The 15,939-nt window shown below is 46.2% G+C and overlaps 3 protein-coding genes across 3 annotated transcripts; all 3 read right to left on the bottom strand.

Moving 5' to 3' along the window:
- Window positions 1-2,174, bottom strand: dbi (diazepam binding inhibitor (GABA receptor modulator, acyl-CoA binding protein)). The gene is made up of 4 exons (XM_072397801.1): window positions 2,067-2,174; window positions 1,127-1,244; window positions 496-558; window positions 1-328 (listed from the first exon to the last, which is right to left on the bottom strand). The coding sequence occupies exons 1-4, from the start codon at window positions 2,079-2,081 to the stop codon at window positions 255-257; spliced, it is 270 nt and encodes an 89-aa protein (XP_072253902.1). The 5' UTR covers window positions 2,082-2,174; the 3' UTR covers window positions 1-254.
- Window positions 2,175-3,244: 1,070 nt separating this feature from the next.
- On the bottom strand, window positions 3,245-5,335 carry cunh2orf76 (chromosome unknown C2orf76 homolog). Its single transcript, XM_072397800.1, has 5 exons — window positions 5,206-5,335; window positions 4,675-4,725; window positions 4,461-4,498; window positions 4,095-4,176; window positions 3,245-3,393 (listed from the first exon to the last, which is right to left on the bottom strand). The coding sequence occupies exons 1-5, from the start codon at window positions 5,333-5,335 to the stop codon at window positions 3,317-3,319; spliced, it is 378 nt and encodes a 125-aa protein (XP_072253901.1). The 3' UTR covers window positions 3,245-3,316.
- Window positions 5,336-7,754: 2,419 nt separating this feature from the next.
- steap3 (STEAP family member 3, metalloreductase) lies at window positions 7,755-13,906 on the bottom strand. Its single transcript, XM_072397799.1, has 6 exons — window positions 13,823-13,906; window positions 12,517-13,011; window positions 11,089-11,416; window positions 10,221-10,420; window positions 9,979-10,143; window positions 7,755-8,835 (listed from the first exon to the last, which is right to left on the bottom strand). The coding sequence occupies exons 2-6, from the start codon at window positions 13,003-13,005 to the stop codon at window positions 8,542-8,544; spliced, it is 1,476 nt and encodes a 491-aa protein (XP_072253900.1). The 5' UTR covers window positions 13,006-13,011; window positions 13,823-13,906; the 3' UTR covers window positions 7,755-8,541.
- Between the last annotated feature and the right edge of the window lie 2,033 nt (window positions 13,907-15,939).

Below are 15,939 nucleotides of genomic sequence, written 5' to 3'. Positions count from 1 at the left end.
TTTGAGAAGATAGGTTTTATTTTGAAATGGCAGGATTCTCTCAGGTACATGAAGAGTAAGAGCAGGCGGTGGAAGACTGACATCAGCATGCACTCAGAGCAGCTTCATGTCCGTGGACCAGTGGTCCCTGAGGTGCTCACCAGAGCTCAGTGTAAGGACGTGCTCCTCAGGTTTTAAGGCATTTCACATAGTTGGGATGAAGGGTGGCTGGGGGTGGTCTCAACACACCCAGCAGCTGTCCACAGCAGGCGTCATCAGACTCCATACTTCTGCTTCAGCTCCTCCACCAGCTTGATGTACTCGTTCATGGCGTCCTCCTTGCTCTTTCCTGATAGAAAAGGCATTAAATACATACATTAAATACAGGATCTGCAATAATCATCCAGCTCCCAATCGTGTTACAATGGTGGCGGGTGGGAGGAGTTGAAAATCACAGCGGAAAGGTCAAAAATGTTGTTACATACAGGAAAGTGCTTAAAAAAAGTGTCTACACACCTTTCTGCTTCTCCCAGGCATCCCATTTAGCTTTTCCGGTGAAATCCAACATCCCTGGACGAGCTTCAGCAGGACAGAAAGACACAGAACCAGTTAGCTGCTAACCTGCAGGTGGAAGGCTTTGGATTACACTGCTAAAACAGCTCGATGTGAACTCTGAGCCTGAGTCAGGGTCAGCCTGAGGCTGCAGGGTCAGTAAATATCCAGCAGGTGGCAGCCTACTTCCACAGCTGCAGGGTTAGTAAACATCCGGCAGGTGGCAGCCTACTTCCACAGCTGCAGGGTCAGTAAATATCCAGCAGGTGGCAGCCTACTTCCACAGCTGCACCACAGACGGACTTAACTTTTATCTCTTTCATTTAATTAATGCATAGATCTTTGCTTTTGATGTGAAATGCAGCCTGACTGCATACAGAACCCAAACATAATGAGAAGAGACTGAGCAGGCAACAGAACAGGCTAAAAGAGCTTTTAAGCTGGTGTTTCCCCACATCAAAGCTTGTAATAAAGGTTAATATTTCTGTGTCTGTGCTGGGCTTTGGGCCGGTCAGCCACACACAACCTGTGCATCTCCAGTTTTCAGTGTAAACAGAGGTCAAGGCAGAGCCCTGGCTGCGGTGGGGGGCCTCACCTGTGTTGACGTCGCCCACGCTGGCCTGCTTGAACAGGGAGTAAACCTGCAGCATCTCCTCATCTGCAGGTTTGGCCTTCAGCTGCTTCACCTCAGCTGCTGCAGCATCAAACTGGGCCTGTGGAGGAGAGACAGGCTGACATTAACTGGATCACTCTGAGCTGGCCACCTTCAGCTCTGATGACTGCCCCCCCACCAACATGGTTACAGCCCCCAGAACAAGCTAATTAAGAGCTCTCTCTTCTGGGCCGGGACAGGCTCCTGCATCCTGCAGACTAACGCATGTTACAGGGGGAAACTCTCAAGCAGAACCTCAGGACCGAACCATTTCTCAGACTCCAAGAAGGAGGCAGCGCTTGGCACAGAAGCCGAGTGGTTCTGTGGTTCTGTGCACAGAAGCCGAGTGGTTCTGTGGGTCTGTGCCAACTGGGTCAGAGGTTAGAGCCCAGGGAAACCATGTTTCTGAGGTCCGGGATCAGGCTGGAGGCATTTCCAGGGTCCAGAGTCTCAACACTGTTCCGAACTCCTGCTCCTGTTGAACTTCACCCATCATGTGACCTTGTGAGCACGTGACCGGCTCCGCAGCGGTCCCGTTCATCTTTGTGGTCAAAGTCCCCGGAAACAAAGCCACGTTACAGCGGTCCGCTGTTCATGTGAGCAGCGGGGGGGGGGGCATTTACCCCCTGACAGATCAAATAACCCGAGCTCGTGGAGAACAACATGAGCTGCTTTGTACTTCTGCGCACGCGACCCGTGCCATCGGGCTGATAGGCTTCCACGCGCTTCGTAAACGCCTGATGGAGGCCGGATAACGGCCTAAGAAACAGGAGAGGGGGGGCAGGGCTGCGGCTCGCCTCCATGTCGGGTAGCTCAGCGGCTTCCTGCGGGCCCGGACCCCCCCAGCGGCTTCCTCCGGGCCCGGACCCCCCCACACACTCACCTGGAGGTCAGCCATCTCTGAGGAAGCTCGGTGGTTGCGTTACAAACAGCTGGCGGTTCCGCACAGGTCACTGATGGAGGCTGCAGTCTGGGAGGATGAAGTCCACTTCACTGGAGCCTCAGCACGCCGCTGCGGACACGCCCCCGAAGCGCTATTGGCTGACCCGGAGGCTGCCGTGTTATCGCGATGATTGAGTGGGTGGCGTGAAAAAAGTGACCAATCAGGTGTGCGTATTGTGTCCGGCTGACCTGTGGTCCACTACAGCTGATCCACGGACAGACCGAGGCCAGCAGGCCTGTCAGCTGGAACAATTCAGTGTTCAGGGGAGCTTCTGCTCATTTAAGGGATAAACGTTCATCTGTCAGGATAATACTGCCCCGTCCAAACTATGATACCGACAGAAAATCATTGATAGAGGAACTAAGGAAGTCTGGAGCTCAGGGAATGAACATTACAGGTCTTAAGAATTTGTCCAGAGGGCTGAGAATTTAAGATATTCTTTGAATTTATGAGACAGTCTGGATTAATAGATAATAGTAAATGTTTCTGCATTCAGCAGATGCTTTCATCCAGAGAGATTTACAGATTAGGATGTAACGTCAGAGCATGGAAGGAGGCCAGCAGTCAGGCTCTGTCAGAGGGGACAGGGGGGAGGTCGAGTGCAGAAGATGGCATCAATGCACCTGCTGTGTTGGTTACCAACGGATGTTAAAACCCAAGAAGAAGAAAGCCTGTGGCAGGATAGTTGGATTCTGATAAGCTATAACATGTATGGGTCCTTTATATAAAGCTTTTTTAAACTTCCACTGAATTCAGTGACGATTAAAACAAATAGAATTAATTTAAGTTTAAGCTCAGCTTTCTGAATGAGGCTTCATTGGAAAATCACTTGTATATAAAATACTTTTCCAAGCTACACGAGCAGTGAGAGGGTGAGAACGCTGGCAGAAGTTCCCGTACACAGCGGGCTGTTGCAGAGTGGCTCCTGGAGCAGGTCACTTATTTCGCCTTGAATTAACCAGAACACAGTTTAAGGTGTTATTCCTGACCACACTGACAGCTTTGTGCACATTACTGTCACTAAAACATTAAAAAACTGTGTCAAAAGGTTTATTCAACATATTCTAAATCAACATTTACAACCAATGACTTAGCAGAAGATAGTAAAAGTAAAATAATAAGCTTTAAACACAAAAACATGCTTCTTCCATGCTGGACCTGTAGCATCGGCCGGAGCGGCCCCTCCGGGGTCACCAGGCACTTTGGGGGTTTGCTTTATACAGACCATAGTCTTCTTTCCTGAAGAAGGCCACCTCTGTTTCATTTGCTAAAGAGAAGATGAAACTGTAAGAAAAGTGGGCTCCCAGCTGTTCACACTTATTATTTCTCATCCACACAGTTCTCCTCTGAAATACATGCACATGTAATCTGGGACTGGATCTGAATGGAAAGGCCGGCTGCTTTAAACGGTGTCTGGAACTCACCTGGCTGCTTCACCTTCACCTACGTTAGCTGACAGCATCCCCCCCCCACCGGCTGCCTCGTCTCTGCTACATCAGACTTAGTCTTATCCTCCTCCATTCAGCCTTCATCCTGTCATTTTATTCTAATCTTGGACACCTCTCGACTAGCTCTGGACCCATCCTAACTTTAAATGACTTCAGGGGGAGGCAGAGCTTTCTCTTTCTGATTGGTTGAATCTGCCACCGGGGCAGATAGCAGGATGTTCAACTCTCAAACGTCTGAAATCCAACAGTACACGTTTGAGCTAGAATTAGATCCAGAAAATGAAAGTGGGCTGCTGGACGTCTTATAATGGGGGAGAAAGCAAACTATGGCTGCTGCAGAGAGTAACTGCGTTTCTGAGAAGCAACTCCTGGATACTTCTTGTTGTCCAACGGAAACCTTGCAAATGCTGGAACATTTTTAGACATTTTTAGACTATTGTCTTGACTGAAGTTTAATTTAGGACCGAGTGAAACCAACACAACAGAGCAGCGTGTGAAATGGACAATTCAAAGCTCTTACCGATGCCAGCCGCTCTGAGGGTTTGGTCTTCATGCAGAAGGAGCTTTTCATCGTCGTCTAAACTCATCACCAACTCATTAGTCTGAGGAAAGACACAGCGCATCAAACATCAACAGAGCCCACACGAACATGCAGTGCCCGTCACAAAACCACCAGAGAGAGAGCCATGGCAATAAAATAAAATCTTATGGGAATAAAATCACATTTTTATGTGGGAAAACTGAAAAATGGATGGATTTCTTCCTAATGTGTGTACGACTGCACGTGTTGGGTAACTCAGAGCTTTCTAAGTTTTGTTCCAGAGACAGAAGTGTGAACATTTCTCTCACAGGTCGATGAATGAAGGCCTGCAGAGACACTTCATACCTTTGCTCCATGAGCTTGGTGGATGATCTTCATTGTGTCTGAAATCACAAAGAAACAGAATCAACAGACTTTAAATGATCTGAATTCTGGCCACAGACTGTGTCCCTTTTTAGTTCTAATGTTGGTCACAGAAAAGGAAATCCTGCTGGAATGGGATGCAACTGGACAGCTTTCCTGGTTTTAAGTGTTCTGACCTGAGATCAGACGCACATACCATAAGCAAAGGTCCTGAAGGGGGGAGGAAGTTCTGCTCTTGTAGCGATATCTGGAAGAAAAGTTCAGGTTTAGTCCATTAATCCTTTATAACATTAAGGCTATTGAATCAAACTGCTCACAGGTAACAGATCAGTTTCTCTAAAGTCATCGACTGCCAGCAGGCAGCAGCAGGAAAGAGGTTTAAGAACGCAGGTGTCATTCACACAAGGTTTTATTCCCACACTTCCTCAACTGTGACTGTTCTGAGGCCAGCAAGCAGACGTCTTCTGCAGCCATGTGACCAAAGACACACACAAACACACTTACATGTATATGTATAAATCTATAGCCAGTACTGTGAAGTCTGAATGAAATGTTACTATGGAAACCATTTAAATCCTGTGCTTGGTTAGTTTTTCTTCCATCCTTTCTCATTCTGTGAATCACATCCACAGACAGCAGAGACAGGAGACATGTCAGTGGGAGGAAGTCCTTTTTGTGCTCATGATGCTCGGAAAGGATCACACTCGGCTCGGTTCTGTTCACTGACCGTGTCTGACGAGGCTCATGAAGTCCTGCACACTCTGGTCCAGCTGGACTCCGTGCAGCACCACCGGCTTGAAGTTTCTGTGCTGGAAAGACCGCACCAGACGAACCGTGACCACGGCCTCGGCGGACATGTCCTCTCCACCCGCAGCAGTCCTGCTCCCCACAGCACCGGCTCTCTGTCGGTCCTCTTCGTGTCTCTTCCTGGTACCTTTGCATGTGCTCTTCAGTCTAAGAAACTACTGGTAGAAACGGGGAGTGACGATAAATCGAGAACTTTCAGCTGGTTCAGACCCGATGAATCGATCACAGAGCGCTTCCTCCTTGTTTCAGACGGGCTCGTGCTGCCTTCTAAACGTCCAATCAGACACGCAGAGGACAGGGTATGGTCCTCCTTTTACTGGATTATATGCTATGCTTTAATGTGCTTTTATTATTATTATCTTTTATTACTTATTTTTTATTTATCGTGGAGCACTTTGTGACGGATGTTCTTGAAAAGTTCTGTATAAATAACACTGACTCACTCACTTACTTACTATATACATGTCTCATCTAAAATAAGGTTTTTTGGTGGAAAACATTCTCCACATTAGCTTTAAATAAAACTGTAGCAACAAACTCTTTTTTATAATAAAGAAGAAGATTCTTACTCTTTGTGAGTTTAAGGGCCTTTTAAAAAGTCATATGAAACACATAAAATTCTGGTTTCTTCTTTGCATATTTGCATTTGTGAAGGTAGAATTAGATGTAGAGTAATGGCGGTTAGACTCATGAAAACATCAAAAAGATTCAGCCGAAATGATGAAGTTACATGTTCTTTTATCAGTGATCCAGTTGTGCTTAAGCAGACATCCGCCCAGTCCTTACTGAACAACCACTTGTTCTTAATTGTTCTAAACTTCCAATCCAACGGTGCGAGAGCTGGAAGCTGGACAAAAACCCCTTACTCCATCAAATAAGGGTTTGGGAATATGAAACCATGAGTTCTTGCTGGTGATGAAAGACTTTGACCAATTAATTTAAAGAGTGAAGATGAAATCTGTGGCTTCCGAACCTTCTTCTTCACAACTTCTTAATATAAATTATGTATAGAGTTTTTTTTTAGAGTTTTCTACAGATGTGATAGAAAATGAGTTGATTCATCTTTCTTATGGCCGCGTTTCCCAGATTCGATAAGAAGCTCTCCTGCGTTCTAGCGAGGAGACATCAGTGTCTACTTCAGTGTGGAACCAGCGTGACACACGCCCGTCAAGCTTTAATCAAACATCTGGTCAGTGCAGTCACAAAGACAACTTGTTTCTGTGTTTTTCTCAATTCTGCAGAAGATGCTGTTTCCGGGGCAGAGCCACTGTGTTCCCATCCCTCAGTACCACCCAGGAGCTATCTGAGCTCCAGCCACACATTGCTGGGGCTGACGGAGGAACGGGATTTTCCAAACCTCCAATAAAGAACTGAAGGAAATACTGAGACTGTCAATATGAATCTTAAGTCATCTTAAAAGACTTGGTGATCAAAACCAGGCAGATAATCATTATATGTAAGCGCCTGCTGGACGATACAATAAACCAAGTTTTTTTCTTTCACTGTTGGGAAGAGAAATTGGGACTGAAATATGAAAATTACTTTCATATTTAAAGAAATAAACTTCTCCTGTTGCTGTAACTGCGCTTGTTTAAAACGTCTTGCAGTTCTCTCATATCACCACTTGATGGCAATGTTTCATCTGTTTCTGCCGGAGTGCTGGAGACTTATGAAGCCTCTTTTTCCATACTTATGACAACAATAGAGCATATCTCTGCTGGGCTCTCTCAGTATGGAGTGTGCATGTTCTCTTTGTCCACGAAGTGGACTGAAAATCAGTGGCAACAGGTCTTATGGAGGGATGAATCCTCCCCAGAGCCCGGACCTCAACATTATTGAAGCAGTGTGGGATCATCTGACAGAGAACGGAACAAAAGGCAGCCCACATCCAAAGAAGAGCTTTGGGATGTCCTTCAAGAAGCCTGGAGAACTATTCCTGAAGACTCCTTAAAGAAATGACAGAAAGCTTGTCTCAGAGGGTTCAGGCTGAGTTGGAGAATAAAGGAGCTCAGACCAGAGATTCACTTTAAAGCTGCTCAGAACTGAGAAAAAAAACTCTGTTTCTGCCTCAGATTCTGGGTTTAGGTTCATGTTTGATCATGACTCAGTGAATCACTGCAGCTGTTTCCTGTTTTCATTGAAATAAAAGGGCTGAATCAGGACTTTTTCTGTGTTTTCAGTGCAGATATGTAGCTTATTAATGAATTCTATCTGTGAATAATGTGTTTAATGCTGTTATTTGAGATCACTCCAATCTTGAACTGACTTTTCCATTAACGTTTTTATGTTTCAGAGAGGAGCTGAGGATTTATCTTGTAATTAAGCATGAAATATTTCCATTTTGGTTCAGTCTGTCGTGATCAGTGTCTGTTGGGTGAGGAGGCCCATGCTGTGGAGCATGCTTGATGGACCTCAGATCCTTTTACTCTGCAGCCTTCATCAGCAGGTAATGACATCTGGAGCACTTAGAACTCCTGACACAGTCAGCTTTATTGCACTTCTCATACTTGAGTGAAACCCACAGTGCTTTATAGGGTTAAAATCCAAACTTACAAGAAATAACAGATTGGCAACACTTTAAATAGCAGCAAAAAGCAAATTAATATTCCAAAAAGAGCATTTTAAGCATGTATTCCATAAAAAAGATCAATTAAACACGAGCTTTTTCAAAAGGTTTCAAACTTGGTTTGATGCTGTTAACAGCGGTGTTGACATCATGGGGTTCACTTAGTTTTTCACACACTGCTTCTGTGTTTTGTCTCAGTTTTGGTTCAATAAATAATGACACGGTGGAATGTGTCATGAGTTCAGCTGAGGGTGGAGTGACTGAGTTTTAACACCTGCAGATTATCTTTTATGAGTCTTAGAACTGAACCGGGTTCACTTACTTTTTACCACAGCTGCATAAACATCTTGGCATATCCCTTACAGTGAACACAGGTTCGGTATATTTCCTACATGGTAAAACAGCACAGAGGACTATGAAATAACACCAACGGATTGGGATTTTTCATCTTCTGAACTCTTGAAAAGTCCTGCTCCTGCTCTGATGACAGCTGTGCACACTCAGCACATTTGTCCTCGGCACTGTTCTACAAATGAGCTGAAATAAAGACGTGTGTGTGTGTGTGAGAGGCGTGTCCAAACTTCCAGTCCTTCTGTAAACCTAAAAGTGTCTGCAGAGAAAAGGCACATGTGGGCTGTCCAGGCTTGCTTCCATAATCGTCCCTGCAGTGCTCTTCCTGAATCTTCTCCCTCAGACATCACAGTTTCGTTGGGAATCTGCATCAGCCGAGCCTCCAGGTTCCGGGTCCTTTGGGGCCCAGGGCTGTGCACTCTCCCAGCCTCTGCGAATCTTTGCCAGCCTCACATTCAGGCACGGCAGAGCCAAGAGGAGCCGTCCCACCATCACTGTGCAGGGCAGGACGAGGGCCAGCAGGTACAGCGGGGGGAGGTAATACGGATAGGCCCCCCGGAAGAAGGCAAAGTCCCAGCCGAAGAAGAGAGTGTGCATGGTGGACAGGGTTAAGGCAGCGTAGCCGAGTCCTGACTGCAGACACAAACAGGACAGAAATACTCGTCTGATTACATAGATAATCTGAAAAGGTCAGATACTGCTGGTACTGCTTCTCCTGTCTCAGCCTCTCTAAGCTCAAATTCTCTCTCTGCTTCTGCTCTGTTGAGCAGCATTTGTGTTTAAAGTCGTTGGATCAACATTTCCTTCCTTCAATGTGACTCTGTTCTACATCATATCACCCGTCGCTCCACGCAGGCACCCCATCGGTCACCATGGTAACCGATGCCAGCATATGCTCAGTTTCAGATACGATCACCTAAAGTCAGTCAGGGAATTTAGAAGTTGGCATTTTAACCTGCGAGTTCTGCTCATCATCTACTCTCTGAACCAGGTAACCTGAACTGAAAGCCAGCCCTTTGGACCAGAACTGAGTTGTTCTATATGTTCTATATGAGGCCCGTTCATACCGTTCTATTATGCATTTATGAGTATAAATGCAACTATGAAGCCTCTAATTATAGTCTTTATAGTCCAACTTTAGCACGTCAGGCAGCGATTTAGGATCATTCATTTCAGGAGTTATTCTCCCCACTGATTCATGCAGAAAACAATCTGAGCCCGGAGAGAGACGTTGGCTTTATTCAAACCCTTGGAGCTCTGCCTCATGCATGCTGTTGGACTCCTGACTACACATGCAGCCACTCAGGGCCGTCCTCCGCTGTTCAGCTGGATTCAGGCACACTTTACTGCTCTCACTAAAAGATGGAGCATGTGCAGAGCACCTGGAGTCCAGCTGAACGTACACATGTTGGTCGGCTTCCATCCTGTACCATTTCAGCTGATCTAACATGTTTAAGAGTGTTTTAAAAGTTTGGGTTTGATTAATAATTCAGTTTTCTTCTATTTTTAATGCAAACACGCCTCAGCTTTTGTTTGTTTGGACTCTGCTGCAGGAATTGTTCCTTAAAAAGGAGAGACGTTGAGTTCATGCACAAGCTGTGGGCGTTTAGCTTCAGAAACTCAGTTTTGTTCTTCTATTCAGTGGCTTGATATACATTTCTATCTAATTTGAACTTTTGAGTTTTCCTGCCCTGGGACCACAGATGGAAATGAGCCAGTGGCCCAAACTGGTTCTGTTTGCTTACTGTGACAGATAAATAAGACAGTTGATCTCACCTGAACAAATGTGAACTCCCTCCAGTTTAGAGCATTGCCCACAGAGGGCAGAGAGGTGATGGCCAGCAGAGAGAGGACTCCGAAGCCAAGAATTCCACAGGAGAGGTAAAGATCAGACCTCCAGACCTGCTGCTCCACCCAGGAGTTTTCAACCCCAGCTTTCACCTGACAGAAAGGTACCCACATGAGCTGAGGGATCCAGCAGCGTATTCACACAGAGCGCATGTAGAGCACGTGCTCACCTGCCGGTAAGCTGCGTTGAGTAGTGTGTAGCCTGCAGCCCTGCGCAGTGTCAGACACATGCTGTACACAGCATGGAGTCCAGCACAGAGGAAGCTCAGCAGGCCCAGCTGCTTCCGCCTACACAACCAACGGTCCAGCCAATCAGGGAATCTCTTATATTTGGTTCCCCTGCCCAGCTGAAACCCAGCCGCCAGCAGCCCTGAGGGAAGAACAGCATTTCTCTTTAAAGACAGGGGCTTACTTCTGTGTGAAGAGGCTAAATGTGAAGTTAAGCCAGTCATCTGTTGGCCTACAGCGGGTCATCAGAGGAGAGGCGGGGTCACCCTGGACGGGTCGCCAGTCCATCACAGGGCCCACAGAGACAAACAACCACACTCACTCCTAAGGACAGTTTTAGAGACACCAGTTAACCTGACAGCATGTTTCTGGACTGTGGGAGGAACCCGGAGAACCTGGAGAGAACCCAACCATACACGGGGAGAACATGCAGACTCCACACAGACAGAACCAGCTGGGAGTTGAACCTGGAACCCTGCTGTGAGGTGCTGACCACCACACCACCGCGCAGCTCATTTAGTCAAAACCCAAAAATACGATGTAAAGACAAACTAGATAACTAATTAAAAATCTTAAACTACAGGGTATCTCAGACCCATTTACAAAGCTTAAAACAGCGAGTTAGGAGCAGAGTTGAATGTGAATGACTCCACATCGGTGCAGTGACAGAACATAATTCAGTGTTTGCAGCCTGCACAGAATCATGATACACTGGAGTTCATTTTCTGCCTCAGTGGAACAGGAAAGCTGCACAGCTGCGGTGTTATCTGTCGTCTGCACTGCAGGACTGATTTAAACTTTGCTCCTTACCTGGAAGATAAACCAGCGCCAGAGTAACCAGGGCCACGGCCGGCAGCGTCTCATTGACTGTGACCAGTGGAAGCTTGTAGAAGTTGTTCTCTCCGTGGTCCAGGTAAGGCAGCAGGACGTTCCTGAGGAAACTGTACACATAGAAAAAGAGGAAGAGGAGGAAGGTGGCCAAGATGGGACAACTCCAGGAAGGGAAGAGGATAAGTGGGGCTTCCTCAATGTCTGTAGATGCACAAAGACCCCCCATATCCACGGGGCTGAAGCCCAGGCCACGGGCCAGTTGGAGCACCGTGGCTTTAGAATCAGAGCAGTCACTGCAGATCAGCACCTGGAGAGGAGCAGGAGGAGCAGGCTGTCAAACCGAGGTGAACAGCACCAAAGTCACTTTCATTCGAGGAGAGTTTCATCAACTCAGTGTGAAACAAATCCCTGCCAGAGAAGCAGAGATGTAACAGAGCTAAACATGATCCACTCAGAAAGTCTTTTATTACGATTACAAAGAGAAATGGCACAGCCAAGTTTACAGTTATGTGCAGAGCACCCTGCCTGCTGCACTCTGCACAGCCAATCACATTCAAGTTGGGACATCTTGTTCGCTCTTCCTCTCCATCTGTCACAAGAAGGCTGGATCTCAATTCCAGTTTCCCTCCCCTTCATCAGAAAAAGGAGGGAACAGGAAAGAGAAATCAAAGAAAAGTCACCATCACAGCAACCAGATATGTGAAAGTCATGAGTAAAATGGACCAAGGGCCCCCAGTCCTCTGGTACCTTATCAGCCCAGTACTGGTGGGTGCTGTCAGAGGTAAACATGTCTTTATGTTCTCTACTCTGTTACTGTGCAGTCAGAGCAGTTTGCAGGCACCATCTCAGCCTCAGGGACGCCACCTACTGTCAGCTCTGGCATGGTGCAGAAACTGAACTTTCATTACTGCTTTTCCTGCACATAGCTGTAGGGCAGGGATGTCAAACTCCAGTCCTGGAGGGCCGCTGTCCTGCAGGTTTTAGATGTTTCCCTGCTCCAACACACCTGCTTCAGATTAAATGGATCTCTTTGAAAGATTGTTAAGTTCTGCAGCAGCCAGCTAATGATGCACTGATCTGAATCAGGTGTGTTGCAGCAGGAAACATCTAAAACCTGCAGGACAGCGGCCCCCGAGGACCGGATTGGGGGTTCATTTATTTGGTCATTCTTATTTCAGTATGAAGAAATACACCAGTTCCATGTAACATCTCAGCGATTGGCTAAACCTAACAGGAAGTCGGCCATTTGAGTCTGAAGATACCATTCTGGTTACATTTGAACAGATTTCATTGTAATCTTCGACCTGCTGAAGTGCAAACAGCACTTTAACGTGTTCCTCATTAAATCTAACAGTGATCTCATCTATTCTGAAGAACTAGCAGGTTGGTTTGAGCTGAACACCTCACCTGTCTGCTCCCATCATGGGCTCCAGTCTGCAGGGCCCAGGCAGAGACCACGTTGAAGCCCTTCACCACCCTGCTCTGAGGGAACAGCTCGGCCAGCCTCTCTGCATTGGACTGCGCTCCACCCTTAATGCGAGTGGCGTTGCTCACATCTACCAGAACCTTCCCAGCTAGCGGCTCTTTCAGGCCTTCCAGGGTGTGGTAGTACTCCGGGAACACAGCGACGAACACCACCTTCTCTGCTGCGGCCGCCGCCTTCCTCTGTGACTGCACTTCCACCCCATCGGGAAACAGACCCCTGGCAACGCGGCTCGGGCTGCGGCTCCCCACCACCACCCGGAAACCACAGGCCACCAGTCGCACTGACAGAGAGCGGGAAAAGTCTCCAGAACCAATGATGGCGATGACAGAACCTCCCTCATCCCGGGACAGGAGCACCGAGTGGTCAGAGGCGGGCGTGGCCAACAGGGGCGTCTTCATGTCACTTTCCATGGCGGTCTGGGAGTGAAGAGACGTTACACATCAGGATAATGAGAAGGTATGAGACACCACTCATATTGTTCAGCACACTTTCAAATGATTAAAAACTTTCTGCACATCTGGAAGGTGACAGAGTTGGTCTACAGTCTGCTGGACCTTCACTGTCACACAGCTGCATCTGAATCCAGCTGTTAAACATCTGGGAGAATGAAAGTAAAGCACTTCTTCACATTCACAGTCCAGGGCAACAGTGTTGGTGCTGAGGTGTAACTGCTGAGAGGTTTAAATACAACCCTTATCCTCACAAACACACCTCTGGATAGCATCTGTCCCACAGCTGAAGCTGGGCTGAAACTGCCTCATCAGCAGGGCGATGATCCCAAACACAGCAGCAGTGTCCGACCATAAAAGAAGAGGACGCTGCTTTCTGTTTGGTTTCATGGCTTTCTAACCTTTCACACTGAAAAACATCGCAAATCTTCTGGCTGAAAACCTGAGATCATTCAGGATTTGCTGCTCCTCTTCTGTGTGGAGCAGCAGAGCATTTCTCCCGCAGCCAGATCCGATAAATGTCACCTGTCCTATCAAAGGCAGTTTAATAAAAGGACGGAAGTCCTGCTGGAAGTCTTCCTGATGATAAAAAACTGTAAAAACCAGAGTGACCAGAGTCTGTCTGAGCCCTCAGCTGATGCTGAAGACTGAGTGCTGCTGCCAGCACACAGATTCCTCGGTGGTCTCTCTTCACCGGCCCCCGGGGACCACCCCGGTCCCCGGGGACCACCCCGGTCCCCTCTCCGTGCATGAGCAGAAAAATGCGGGTGACACTTACCGCCGGCTGGCCTCAGGGCTCAGGTATGTGTGAAGAAGTCCCCCCTCAGCCTCACGTCTGTCCTTCACAACAACGGACTCTTACTCAACAGCAACGACAGGCTCCTCCCACTGCTGCGTTCACGTGCTGCTGCTCAGCTCCGACTTTTGCAGGATTTCTTTTAGAAACTCAACAAGTCTTTAAACTGAATGCAAATTATTTTACTATTTTCTCTGCTACATTTAGTGGTCAGACAAAAAAAAATTAAAATAAAATCAGACTTCCTTGTCTTCCAGTTTTGGTATAATATATCTGAAAAACTAGATGATCCCATATGAAACAGGGAGTTCTGACTTGTTTAACTTGTTGATCCCGTTAGTTGGATCCTTCTGTGGGACAGTGGGACAACTAGATGGTGTTTCAAACGCTTTCATTACATCGAAGGTGTTTCACAGAAGAGTTAAAATAGACTAAAATGTCTCCTAAACTGGATTATCCTGAGAACATGTGAATGCGCAAATGAATCATGAGCTTTGGGTCATAGTTTGACTTCCTCATTATGGTGAAACTAACAAAATGTTCAACACAGATCGACCAAACTGAAGCTGATAATACAGAGAGCTGCAGGTGTGTCCGATAAGGATTCACATATCAGCAAATAAAGAGAAAAACGTCCGTCTGCCGGTAGGTGTTTCTGAGTGACTGCCAGTGTTTCCAAGAGCAGCTGAAGGCATCACATCTGAGAGCAGCAGATAACTGAGCTCAGCCCACTGATAATGCAAAGGTTTTATAAGGGCTGAAGAGCGCGCGCATACGGGACACCGTGCACCCGAAAAGTAACACGAGGAAAGCAAAAGCGATTCTTCTCCGCTGGAGGTCACTTTTTCACTGGAGCACACAGAGCTGAGGAGTTTGGTCTCTGACAACAACAACAACAATAATAACAACAACAACAACAAAAAACAACAACAACAACAATAAATGATGGAGTTACCAGGCGGTGCATGACTGGGGGCCGTTTCTTTTTACTGGACATCTGCGCTCGTCATGAATGACCAGATTTGTCCAATAAGCGTCCAATTTTAGACCAAATTCCTTTTCCATTTGTTTTCCCCAATACAACTAATTGATTTTCAATTCCATTCAGTTTTATTTATGTAGCACCACATCAGAGCAAACACGCTTCAAAGATACAGCCCATTAGAAACTAATCTGAGTTAATTACGAACCAATAAAATCACATTTGTTAAAATCACATTTGTCCAGTTCATGTAAAGCCAAGACAAAACCCGAAGAAGTGTTTGTGGCACAGAGGAGCTCAAACACAGCATTCACACCACCCCCATCCACATTTACTGAGGAGCTAAAATAGTTTGTTTTTCCAGATGGAACTGAAATGAACATTATTCTTTGGCTGAACCGTTTTCTCTGAGATTGTTGCAGAATAGATCACTTCTTCTTTATATATTCTCCTATAGCTTAAAAGAACAAGTGTAGAGTCTCAGTTCAGACTAATGTATAGAAACTAGGTGTTCTGAACTCTGGGATCTATCTGATGCCAGTTTTAAATGGTTAAAATGGGAAGCATCCTTTTGTCCTTCATTCATTTTTCATCCTCTCAGATGGACGTCATCTAATCCGAACTGATCATTTTCCCTGTATTTACATCCAACTTTCAAAGGAATCGTTACTTTTCTCTTGTCTTATTTCTATTTCTCTAAATTCCACAGAGAATTATATATGTATATGTATATATATATATATATATATATATGCAGATAGATAGTACATAAAAGCATAAATATACATATATATCTGTAATATTGTTGCTCATTGGAGCTGAAATAAATGCTCTAATTCGAACCAAAGGCATTTTTCCATCTCTTTTTTTAATTAAACATATTTGCTTCCTGGTGCAGTGAACTGGAACATGACCTGCAGCTCTCTTGTGTGTGTTCCCACACTAATCTGCATTTTAAAACAGAGTCCAGTGGCCAAATTGCTCTATCAAGGTGAACTTCGGTCTGAGATTATGGCTGACTGACCCCCTCTGTGATCTGATGATAAATGAGACTGAGTTTGCATGTTAAAGGGGAAATATTACATAAAAATCTGTCTTTTCTATGTTTGAGAGCACA

Source organism: Leuresthes tenuis, unplaced genomic scaffold (assembly GCF_036924035.1).
Source record: "Leuresthes tenuis unplaced genomic scaffold, fLeuTen1.0.hap1 SCAF_12, whole genome shotgun sequence".
Lineage (NCBI taxonomy): Eukaryota > Metazoa > Chordata > Actinopteri > Atheriniformes > Atherinopsidae > Leuresthes > Leuresthes tenuis.
The sequence above is the reverse complement of the archived record's forward strand: the minus strand, read 5'-3'. Positions and strand labels throughout refer to the sequence as shown.

What these genes read in the sequence shown, in the direction of transcription:
- cunh2orf76 (XM_072397800.1), bottom strand. Translation starts at nt 5,335, where the DNA reads ATGTCCGCCGAGGCCGTGGTCACGGTTCGTCTGGTGCGGTCTTTCCAG. An exon ending in CATGAGCCTCGTCAGACACG is followed by an intron (nt 4,726 to 5,205) that starts GTCAGTGAACAG and finishes CTTTTCTTCCAG; the next exon opens with ATATCGCTACAAGAGCAGAA. An exon ending in CCTCAGAGCGGCTGGCATCG is followed by an intron (nt 3,394 to 4,094) that starts GTAAGAGCTTTG and finishes TCTTCTCTTTAG; the next exon opens with CAAATGAAACAGAGGTGGCC.
- steap3 (XM_072397799.1), bottom strand. Translation starts at nt 13,005, where the DNA reads ATGGAAAGTGACATGAAGACGCCCCTGTTGGCCACGCCCGCCTCTGAC. An exon ending in CCCATGATGGGAGCAGACAG is followed by an intron (nt 11,417 to 12,516) that starts GTGAGGTGTTCA and finishes GCTCCTCTCCAG; the next exon opens with GTGCTGATCTGCAGTGACTG. An exon ending in TCAACGCAGCTTACCGGCAG is followed by an intron (nt 10,144 to 10,220) that starts GTGAGCACGTGC and finishes CCTTTCTGTCAG; the next exon opens with GTGAAAGCTGGGGTTGAAAA.
- dbi (XM_072397801.1), bottom strand. An exon ending in CGTGGGCGACGTCAACACAG is followed by an intron (nt 559 to 1,126) that starts GTGAGGCCCCCC and finishes GTCCTGCTGAAG; the next exon opens with CTCGTCCAGGGATGTTGGAT. An exon ending in TGCCTGGGAGAAGCAGAAAG is followed by an intron (nt 329 to 495) that starts GTGTGTAGACAC and finishes CTTTTCTATCAG; the next exon opens with GAAAGAGCAAGGAGGACGCC.